Genomic DNA, 11,509 nt, shown 5'->3' with positions numbered 1-11,509 from the left:
AGGTTGGCCACAAACCATGATCCTCCTGTCTCAGCCTCCCAAGTACTGGGATTATAAATGTGTGCCACCACACCCAGCAGAACATTATTTTAGAAGTTGGAAAAGTCAAGCCAGGTGTGGTGGTGCACGCTTGTAATCCCCGCGCTTGGGAGGCGGAGAGGAGGATGATGAAGATTCTAAGCCAGCCTCAGCTACTTAGTGAGGCTCTCAGCTACTTAGTGAGGCTCTCAGCAACTTAAGTGAGACCCTGTTTCCAAATAAAATATAAAATGGGTCTGGGAGTATAGCCTGGAGGTAGAAAGCCTCTGGGTTCCACCTCCAGTACCACCAAAAAAATTAAAAAAAAAAGTTGGAAAAATCTAAGTTCTATGGTGGTGTCAGTGTTTGTCATGAAATAGCTACTTTTAATCATTAATGATTATGAATAATGGCTAATGGTTTTAAAGATTATAAAATGAGGGTTTTCTGTAAATGATGCAACAATTTCTGTTCCTGCTTAAGAATATTTTCTAATTTTAGGCCTAAAAGCATGTATGGGTCATAATACTTACATATTTAATAAGATCATTTCTCATTTGTCTTTGAAGCTTTACAGGGACAGGTTGTTCAGTTCAAACTCTCAGACATTGGAGAAGGGATCAGAGAGGTAACTGTCAAAGAATGGTGAGTTAATCTTTTCTTTTCTTTTATTCTCAGGTACTGGGGTCGAACCCAGGGGCATTCTACCTTCCAGCTACACCCTAAGCCTGAGTTTTATTCTTTTGTTTTGAAGCAGGGTCTCACTAAGTTGTGGAGGGCCTCACTAAGTAGCTGAGCCTGACCAGGAACCGAGATCCTCCTGTCTCAGCCTCCCAAGTACTGGGATTACAAGCGTGTACCACACCTGGCTAAGAATGGTAAATGGATCTGAAAAACAATCAGAGTAAATGTTAGTAAAACTCATTTGAGTACAAATAAGTAGGAACCAATTTTAATTGAGAAACTTTATATAACATATAATGCCTTTTAAAATAAGAAGATAGAGTTATTTTGTGTTCACAATATGTTGGTAACATAATTAATTAATTTATTTATTTTGGTGGTCCTGGGAATGGAACTCTTCTATCTCTGGGCTACACTCCCAGACCTATTTTATATTTTATTTGGAAACGGGGTCTCTTAAACCAGCGAGGCTGGCTTTGAACCTGCGTGATCCTCCTGTCTCCGCCTCCTAAGTGCCAGGATTACAAGCGTGCGCCACCACGCCCGGCTCGGTAACAGAATTTATTGTATATCAAGGAATTTTATTTGTTATGATTTTTTAGTGATTACTTTTGTGTGTGTATGGTATAGATGCTCTCATTTTTTGGTACTGAGGACTGAACCTAGGGGAATTCTACCTCTGAGCTATGCTTCCAGTACTTTTTTTTTTTAAACGGGGTCTTACTAAGTTGCTGAGGCTAGATCAAATCTATAATCTTCTTGTCTCAGCCTTTCAACTACTGAAATTATAGATATGCTCTACTATATCTGGTTCCTCTTTTCTTTTTTAATTCCTTTACTGACCTTTTCTTATTGTAGCTAAGAAAGAGGAACTAACTTCTAGATTAATATGACCACGTATATGTTTGTTTTTGTTTGTTTGTTTGTTTTGTGGTACTGGGGATGGAACCTAGGGGCTTTCTACCTCTGAGGTACATCTCCAGCCCTATTTTATTTTTTTATTTAGAAACAGGGTCTCACTAAATTGCGGAGGCTGGCTATGAACCTGCAATCCTCCTGTCTCCACCTGTCAAATGCTAGGATTATAGGTGTGCACCACCATGTCTGACTGCTTAGTATCCAGGGTCTTGTGCATGCTAAGCAAGGACACTGCCGAGTACACTTAATGTTTTTATAAGCATTTAAGCCTTATACACTGTTTTTGTAAAGTAATACAACCGCTATGGAAATCAGTATGAAGGTTCCTCAAAAGACTAAGAATGGAGATAGGTGTGGTTGCACACACTTGTAATCCCAGTACTTGGGAGGCTGAGAGAGGAGGATCACAGCCTTAAAAATTTAGTGAGGCCCTTTGCAACCTAGTGAGATTTTGTTTCAAAATGAAAGTATAAAACAAGGCTGGGGTTATAGCTTAGAGATAGAATGCCCCTGGGTTCCATCCCCAATAGTACACACACAGAAAAAGACCAGGAATGGTACTACCACATGACCTAGGTATAGCAGTCTTTTGTATCTTTTCAAGAGAATTAAAATCATAATATCATAGCAATATATACGTACCTATGTCTATAGCACCACAATTCAAAACAGCCAATTAAGGAACCAATCCAGGTACTGGGATTATAGGCATGAACCACCATGCCCAGATTTCTTAATATTCATATGCTTAATGATGATGTCTCAAGGTCTCTGAGTTTTTCCTTTGTTTTTTTTTTTTCTTTTCAGTCTTCAGATTAGAAACATATTAATTGATCTGTCTTCAAATTCTCCAGTTCTTCTTCTACTAATTAGAAACTACTGTTGAGACCCTCTGGTGAATTTTTATTTTAATCTTTGTACTCTTTGTTTCCAGAATTTGGTGTGGTTTTTAACATATATATATATATGTTATGAAAAATATATGAGATAAAAATATATGAGATAAAAAAGTATATATATATATTTTTGGTGGTGGTACTGGAGTTCCTGGGAGCCCTTCTACCTCCAGGCTATACTCCTAGACCTATTTTTTATATTTTTATTTGGAAACAGGGTCTCTTAAGCCAGTGAGGCTGGCTTTGAACCTGCGCTATCCTCCTGTCTCTGCCGCCCAAGCGCGGGGATTACAAGCGTGCGCCACCACGTCTGTCTAACCTATATGGTTTTTTTTTTTAATCACCTTATTGATATTTTCTCTGTGGTGAGATCATTTTCTCATACTTTCTTCTAATATTTTAGGCATAGTTTCTTTTAGTTCTTTGAAATAGTTTTTGTGGTGCTAGAAATTGAACCCAGGGGTATTCTGCCTCTGAGTTACATTCCCAGCACTATTTTATGTTTTTACTTTATTCTTTATTTTGAAACAGGGTTTCACTAAGTTACAGAGGGCCTCACTAAGTAGCTGAGGCTGTCTGTGAACCATGATCCTCAGGTCTCAGCCTCCCAAATGCTGGGATTACAAACGTGCCCCACCACGCCCGGCTTCTTCTATTTTTTATTTTGAAATAGGGTCTCACTAAGTTGCTGAGGACCCTGGTAAAATGATGAGGCTGACCTTGAACCTGTAATCCTCTTGTCTCAGCCTCCCAAGTACTGGGATTACAGGTGGGTGCCACCATGTGCAGCCCAAAATCTGAATTTTTTTTTTTCTTGTGGTACTGGGAATGAAGTCCAAGGGCTTTTTACTTCTGGGCTACACTCTAAGACTTATTTTATATTTTATTTGGAAACAGAGTCTCACTATATTGCTGAGAGCCTCACTAAATAGCTGAGGCTGGTTTCGAACCTGCATGATCCTCCTGTCCCAACCCCCCAAGTACTGGGATTACAAGCGTGTACCACCACACCTGGCCGAAATCTGAACTTTCTGAGCAACAAGTGTGTTGACTCTCAAAAATATATTTTTAGCTGAGTGTGGTGGCATGTACTTGTAAACTGGGTATTTGGGAGGCTGAGGCAGGAGGATTGCAGCTAAGGAATCCCAGCCTCAGCTACTTAGTGAGTCCACCTCCCCAAACCCCGTTTCACAACTTAATGAGACCCTGTTTCAAAAATAAAGAATAAAAAAAAAAAAAAGGGCTGGAGGTCTATCTTAGAGATGGGCTCAATCCCCAGTACCAAAACGAACAAACAAAACTTCTTTTCCAAGAAACCGATCAAAGAGAAAGCCATAAATCTTCATTAAATCATTAACTACTTGAATTTTTAATATTTCTTGGAGATGTATCAAAGAGACTCTGGAAGCCATTGTCATCTTCTTTGAAACATTCCTTGGGGCCTCCTCTGGGAATATAAACTAGGCAAAGTGGATGCTGACGTAGCTCAGCGTGCTACTGACGTTGCTGAGATGATCTGTGATTAGGGCTGCAGGTGTAAATGTGTCTCGTGTCTTTTCCCCTTAGGTACGTTAAAGAAGGCGACACAGTGTCTCAGTTCGATAGCATCTGTGAAGTGCAGAGTGACAAAGCTTCTGTTACCATCACTAGTCGCTACGATGGAGTCATTAAAAAACTCTATTATAACCTAGATGACATTGCCTACGTGGGGAAGCCACTAGTGGACATAGAAACAGAAGCTTTAAAAGGTACTGTGAGCGTGTTGGACTGTTTTGCCGCACTCATCACGGCTGTCTATTTGTCATTGGTTCCCAGTGAAAAGTGATCCTTATTTTTATCGATTTATAGGATTTCTAGTAGGGATTTTTAAAACTTTCAGTACTGTGGATTGAACCCAGGGGCATTCTAGCTCCAATCTATGCCCCCAGCCCTATTTTTTATTCTTTATTTTGAAGCAGGGTCTCACTGAGTTGCAAAGGGCCTCACTAAGTAGCTGAGGCTGTCCATGAACCCTGATCCTCCTGTCTCAGCCTCTTAAATGCTGGGATTACAAGTGTACAAGCATGCACCACCACACCTGGCTGTAGTAGGAATTTAGAAGACAAAATTAAGAAAATAAAAAAGGTTCTCTATGGCACATGATTATCTTTTTTTTTTTTCCAGTACTGGGATGTGTGTGTGTGTGTGTGTTACTGGAGGTGGAACCCAGAGGCTTTCTAACTCTGGGCTATACTCCCAGACCTATTTTTATACTTTATTTGGACACAGGGTCTCACTAAGTTGCTGAGAGCCTCACTAAGTAGCTGAGGCTGGCTTCAAACCTGTGTGATCCTCCTGTCTCAGCCTCCCAAGTGCAGGGATTACAAGCGTGCGCCACCACGCCCGACTCAGTACTGGGATTTGAACCCAGGGCATTCTACCTCCGAGCTAGACCCTCAGCCCAATTTTTTATTCTTTATTTTGAAACAGGGCCTCACTAAGTAGCTGAGGCTGGCTGCACATGATTATCTTTTAAGAAGTTACCATGTTAAAACGGTGAGCAGTGGGACTTATTTATCTGAAGGCCTGCTTTCTGGAAACCTTAGTGTTCAAAGAAGCTGCAAGCTCTCACAAGTTCAAGATTCAGGTTCTAAATACTCGTCACTAAGAATAACAATTGGATAGCCAGGCATGGTGCCTCATGCTTGTAATCCCAGCATTCGGGAGGCTGAGACAGGAGGATCACAAGTTTGTGGACAGCCTCAGCTACTTGGTGAGGCCCTCCACAACTTAGTGAGACCCTATTTCAAAATAAAGAATAAAAATAGGAGAAGGGGTGTAGCTCGGAGGTCAAATGCCCCTGGGTTCCATCCCCAGACCCGCAACACACACACAAATAAAAATTGGAATTGGAGTACACAAAGATTAAAATAACTGGGTTACCATATTTTGCCACTTGTATTTGTGTCTGAGTTAGCTTTTTATCACATAACAAAATAACTGACACAGCCTACTTTTCTGTTTTGTTTTTTTCTTTTGGTGGCGGTACTGGGGATTAACCTGGGGGCATTCTATCTCCAAACTACTCCCAGCCCTTTTTATTTTTTATTTTGAAATAGGGCCTCAGTAGGTTGCTGAAGCTGGCCTTGACTCAGCCTCCTAAGTACTGAGATTACAGATGGGCACCATCATGCCAGGCTCAGGCTGCTTTTTTTTTTTTTTTTTTTTTTTGGTGGTACTGGGGTTCCTGGAAGCCCTTCTACCTCCGGGATACACTCCCACAGACTACACTCCCAGACCTATTTTTTTACTTTTTATGTGGAAACAGGGTCTCTTAAGCCAGAGAGGCTGGCTCCAAACCAGCACGATCCTCCTGTCTCAGCGTCTCAAGCGCGGGGATTACAAGCGTGCGCCACCACGCCCGGCTCAGGCTGCTTTTTTTAAGAAAAAGAGCTCACAGTTTTGGAGGGTCAGAGTCTTAAGATTTGGCAGTGCCATTGGTGTAGCCTCTGCTGGGAGCCATAGTATATCTTAGCAGTGTTTTTAGGAGCGAACGGTTGTATCTTGAAGCAGGACCAGGGAGAGAACTTAGGAGCATCTGAGAGCTACCCTCTAAGAGCATGCTTCCATGACCCAAAGACCTTCATAGGCTCCTCTTCCTTTTTGTGTGCGCGTAGCGCTGAGGATCAGCCTCGGGAGGCAGTCTACACCTGAGCTCTATCCCCAGCTCTCCATCCCACTCTTAACGTATTTCTACAGCACTTGCCGGTGCTGCTACCTGGGCACCCAGCCTCCTATCACAGTCACTTCTGGCGGACACACAAGCCACACCTGTAACATTTTATGTGCCGACACGTAAAAGCATCTCTTTGGTGATGGTGATGAGAGCCAAACTTCTTAAGGAAAAGTAGAAGAGAAAAGAAGGAAAATCAGAATAAAAGTGAAGAGACCAGTATTTAGAAGCAGCAACCATGGGACTTGCAAACATTGTGACAAAAGGAAATTCACATGAGGCTGTTACAGAGGGAAACTGAATCAGGGCAATTCTATCGATGGCAGGTGTCTGGCTCCCTACCTCGGAAGTTCACAAATTATGTCATTAGAAAACAGCTTTTTCTTGCTGGATGTGGTGGCGCACGATTGTAATCCCAGCATTTGGGAGGCTGAGACAGGAGAATCGCAGATTTACTGGCCAGCGTCAGCTACTTAGAGAGGCCCTCCACAACTTAGTAAGACCCTGTTTCAAAATAAAGAATAAAAAATAGGGCAGGGGCTGTAGCTCAGAGATAAAATGCCCCATGGGTTTCATCCCCAGGCCTGCAAAAAAAGAAAAGAAAAAGAAAAAAAGAAATTAGCTTTTTTTAGCCAGACTTGGTGGTGCACACTTGTAATCCCAATACTTGGGAGGCTGACACAGGAGAATCCCAGGTTCACAGCCAGCCTCAGCTACTTAGTGAGGCCCTTTGCAACTCAGTGAGACCCTGTTTCAAAATAAAGAATAAAAAAATAGGGCAGGGGGTATAGCTCAGAGGTAGAATGCCCCTGGGTTCCATCTCCAGTACAAAAAAAAAAAAAAAAAAAAAAAAAATATATATATATATATATATATATATATATATATACATATATATATATATATACACACACACATATACATACATATTATATATGGGAATTTGTTTAGGGAAATATTTAAAGCATACATGTTTAAAGGTTTATGGAAGAAACTCTCAGAGTAACTTTAACAAAAGATTTTAATAGAAGAGAAATATATACCAGGTCCTAACACTTCCATAGCATGAGGTATCAGCACATCCCCCACTCTGTGCCTAATGTTACAGGTTTTCCCAGACTAAAGTAGCCCAACTCTTATGCATTTTGACTATAAACTTGGGATTTTAGATGTGCAAGGCTACTAAGCTTTTTTAAAAAGTATTTTCAGCTGAAGTTGTCTTATGTTACCAGACTCAGAAGAGGATGTCGTCGAAACTCCTGCCGTGTCCCATGATGAGCACACGCACCAAGAGATAAAGGGCCAGAAAACCCTGGCCACTCCTGCAGTTCGCCGCCTGGCAATGGAAAACAATGTACGTGTTCTTTCTATTTAAATCAAAGATTGCATAGAAAGGGGACATTTGTAACTGAAAAATATATCCAACTATCCTGTGTAGCTTGGAAGTAGAATGCCCCCTGGTTCAATCCCCAGTACCACAAAAGTAAACAAACAAATAAATAAATAAATAAACAATAAGAAAAATAGGGCTGGGGATATAGCTTGGAGATAGAATGCCCTTAGGTTCCATTCCCAGTACCCCTCCCAAAAGAAAAGAAAAATTACAATGTAAAATGCTAGGTCCTTAAGGGCATCAAATGAAATAATAACTATATATTTCTTTAAAGCTATAAAGCATTTACCTTTTTTTTTCTTAATTACATAGGAGGAGCACCTGTAGAAGAAATACAATACATGGTTTGGTTTTCCTATACTATTTCCTAAAGATACAACTAACTGCAGTAGTTGTATGGTTACCAAAAACTAAACAGTGAGGTTTATTATCCTAAATCACTTTTTTTCTTTTCTTGAAGTTTTTATATATATATATTTTTGGTGGTAATGGGGTTCCTGGAAACCCTTCTACCTCTGGGCTACATTCCCAGACCTATTATTATACTTTTTTTAAAATTTGGAAACAGGGTTTCTTAAGCCAGCACGGCTGGCTTTGAACCTGCGCCATCCTCCAGTCTCCGCCTCCCAAGCGCAGGGATTACAAGCGTGCGCCACCATGCCTGGGAGTTTTCATATTTTTTAATTGAGTTTAAGATTAAAAACCAGTGGCATTTATAGTTGTTTATAATTACTTAAAATAATTTGTTGAAATTCTTAGAGTTCACCTGTTATATAGTTTGTGTTTAACATTATAAAGTCCTTTATTCTTTTAAAGTTATCTTTTAGAGATATACTAATACAAAGGATATTCATACAATCCAAGTTTATAAATGCTTATCTAAATAGAATTAAATGCTTTATGGTGTTTGTTGTTTTTTTTTGTTTTTTTTGTTTTTTGGCGGTACTGGGGATGGAACCCAGAGATCTTCTACCTCTAAGCTACACCCCAGCCCTGTTTTTATTCTTTACCTTGAAAAAGGGTCTCACTGAGTTGCACAGGGCCTCACTAAGTAGCTGAGGCTACCTGTGAACTGCGATCCTCCTGTCTCAGCCTCCCAAATGCTGGGATTACAGTGTGCACCCCCATGCCTGGCTCTTTAATGATCTTTTAAAAGCAACCATCAGAAAAACAATAATTTGAAAAGGCTTTTACATTATGATTATTTATGCTATTGTTTGTTTAACTGGTAGCCAGTATCAGAAATATTCATCTAAATTTGTTATAATGCTTATTCTTATTTGAATTCTCAGTTCTTCCTCTTATGTAGTCTCTAAGAATAGAAAAGATCAAGAAAGACTTATGGACATGATTTAAAAGTACCTGACTGTTTAAAAATGTAAACTTTCATAAATAGCTAGGAATCCATATATATAATGTAGATACCTCAAAAGTACACAGACAAATGAATAATGTTTATAAAAATAACTACTTAGGAAGCCAGGGGTGGTGGCACACATTTGTAATCTCAGCATTTGAGAGGCTGAGACCCGAGGATCACGCAAGTTCGCAGACAACCTCAGCTACTTAGTAAGACCCTCTGCAGTCCACTACTGAAAAAAAAAACAAGCTACTTATGTAGGGTCACAGCACCATCTCCTCCTCCCCCTCCTTCTCCTCCTCCTCCTCCTCCTCCTCCTCCTCCTTTTTCTGTGTGATACTTGGGATTAAACAGCCCAGGAGTGTTCTACCTCTGAGCTACAATCCTAGCCCAATTTTATTTTTTATTTTGAAACAAGATCTAAGTTGCAGAGGATGAGAGACTTATTTTTAAGTTGGGGTGTGTGTGTGTGTGTGTGTGTGTGTGTGTGTGTGTGTAGTACTGGGGCATTGAACTCAGGGGCATTCTACCTCTGAGATATACCCTTAGCCTTTTATTTTTATTTTTGAAGTAGGGTCTTTCTAGGTTGATAAGAGTCTTGCTGAGACTGTCTTCAAACCTGTGATCCTCCTGTCTGAGCCTCCCAAGTACTAGGATTACAGGCATGCGCCACCATGCCCAGCTAAAGTTACATTTTTAACATTAAAAATGTGGGGTGTTTGTTTGTTTGTTTGTTTTAGATTAAGCTGAGTGAAGTTGTTGGCTCAGGAAAAGATGGCAGAATACTTAAAGAAGATATTCTCAACTTTTTGGAAAAGCAGACAGGAGCTATATTACCTCCTTCACCAAAAGCCGAAATTATGACACCTCCACCAAAACCAAAAGAAAGGACTGTTCCCCTACCAGTATCAAGACCTCCAGCATTCACAGGCAAAGACAGAACAGAACCTGTAAAAGGTAATGCTAACAACAGTAATGCAAAGCAGAGCTACGTTTATTTGGGGGAAGCTACTTTACCCTATGCATGGCTGTGATAGGAGACTTGCAATTCTTCCTAAAGGAAGAATTCAAACTCAACATCACCATCTAGTTTTTTATGTTATTGGGGATGGAACCCAGGGACATTCTACCACTGAGCTATACCCCCAGCCCTTTTTATTTTTTATCTTGAAGCAAGGTCTTGATCAGTTACCTGCTCTGGCCTTGAACCTATAATCCTCCTGTTTCAGCCTCCTAAATATAGCATATAGGTGTGTGTGTGTGTGTGTGTGTGTGTGTGTGTGTGTGTGTGTATGTATATGTGTGTGTGTGTGTGTGTGTGTGTGTGTGTGTGTAATTGTATTATGGGGACTGGACCCAGGAGCATTCAACCTCTGAGCTATACCCTCAGCCCTTTATTTATTTATTTTTGTTTTGTTTTGAACCAGGGCCTTGATAGATTGCTGAGTCTTGCAATATCGCTGAGACTGTCACCAAACCTGTGATCCTCCTGTCTCAGCCTCCCAAGCGCAGGGATTACAAGTGTGCGCCACCACGCCCGGCCTCATTTATTCGTGTGTGTGTGTGTGTGTGTGTGTGTGTGTGTGTGTGTGTGTGTGACTAGGGATGGAAGCCAGGGGCATTCTACCTCCAAGCTACACCCCCCAGCCCTATTTTTTTATTCTTTATTTTGAAACAGGGGTCTCACTCAGTTGCAGAGGGCCTCACTAAGTAGCTGAGGCCATCCACGAACTTGGATCCTCCTCTGTCTTAGCCTCCCAAATGCTGGAATTACAAGCATGTGCCACCACGCCTGGCTAGTCTTTTTATTTTTGAAACAGGGTCTCACTGAGCTGCGAAGGGCCTAAGTAGCTGAGGCTGTCTGAGAACCATGATTCGCCCGTCTCAGCCTCCCAAATGCTCAAGCGTCCACCACCACGCCCTACTTCCCTTTTTATTTCTTATTTTGAAGCAGGGCCTCAATAAATTGCCAAGGCTGGCATCAAATTGCGATCCTCCTGTCTCAGCCTCCCAAGTACTGGGATTACAAGTGTGTGCTACCATACCTGACTAGCGTATAATTTTTTTGGGGGGCGGGGGCGGGTCTGGGGATGGAACCCAGGGACATTCGACCTCCAAGTTACACCCCTGCCCTATTTTTTATTTTTTTATATTTTTATTATTATTATTATTATTTTTGGTGGTACTGGGGTTCCTGGAAGCCCTTCTACCTCCGGGCTATACTCCCAGACCTATTTTTACATTTTTATTTGGAAACAGGGTCTCCTAAGCCAGTGCGCGCGGCTGGATTCGAACCTGCGCGATCCTCCTGTCTCTGCCTCCCAAGCGCGGGGATTACAAGCGTGCGCCACCACGCCCAGCTCTATTTTTTATTTTTTATTTTGAAACAGGGTCTCACTGAGTTGCAAAAAGCCTCACTAAGTAGCTGAGGCTGTCCGCAAACCGCGATCCTCCAGTCTTAGCCTCCCAAATGCTGGGATTACATGCGTGCGCCACCACGCCCGGCTTCTTTTTCCTTCTTTTTGTCT

The 11,509-nt window shown here is 41.4% G+C and overlaps 1 protein-coding gene across 5 annotated transcripts in view; it reads left to right on the top strand.

Moving 5' to 3' along the window:
- The window catches only part of DBT (dihydrolipoamide branched chain transacylase E2), a gene marked incomplete at both ends in the record, with an annotated part of 45,527 nt that overhangs the window by 21,695 nt on the left and 12,323 nt on the right, over positions 1-11,509 (top strand). For 2 of the 5 annotated variants that reach the window (XM_080693175.1, XM_080693173.1), the window contains 4 exons: positions 588-663; positions 4,083-4,264; positions 7,461-7,582; positions 9,722-9,938. In XM_080693175.1, the coding sequence (XP_080549301.1) occupies positions 588-663; positions 4,083-4,264; positions 7,461-7,582; positions 9,722-9,938 (597 nt within the window). Of the gene's footprint in view, positions 1-587; positions 664-4,058; positions 4,265-7,460; positions 7,583-9,721; positions 9,939-11,509 lie in introns of all 5 variants that reach the window. The other 3 variants (XM_080693174.1, XM_080693172.1, XM_080693176.1) reach the window with 3 other exon arrangements.

This window comes from Muscardinus avellanarius, assembly GCF_963383645.1.
Source record: "Muscardinus avellanarius genome assembly, chromosome: 3".
NCBI classification, from domain to species: domain Eukaryota; kingdom Metazoa; phylum Chordata; class Mammalia; order Rodentia; family Gliridae; genus Muscardinus; species Muscardinus avellanarius.
The sequence above is the reverse complement of the archived record's forward strand: the minus strand, read 5'-3'. Positions and strand labels throughout refer to the sequence as shown.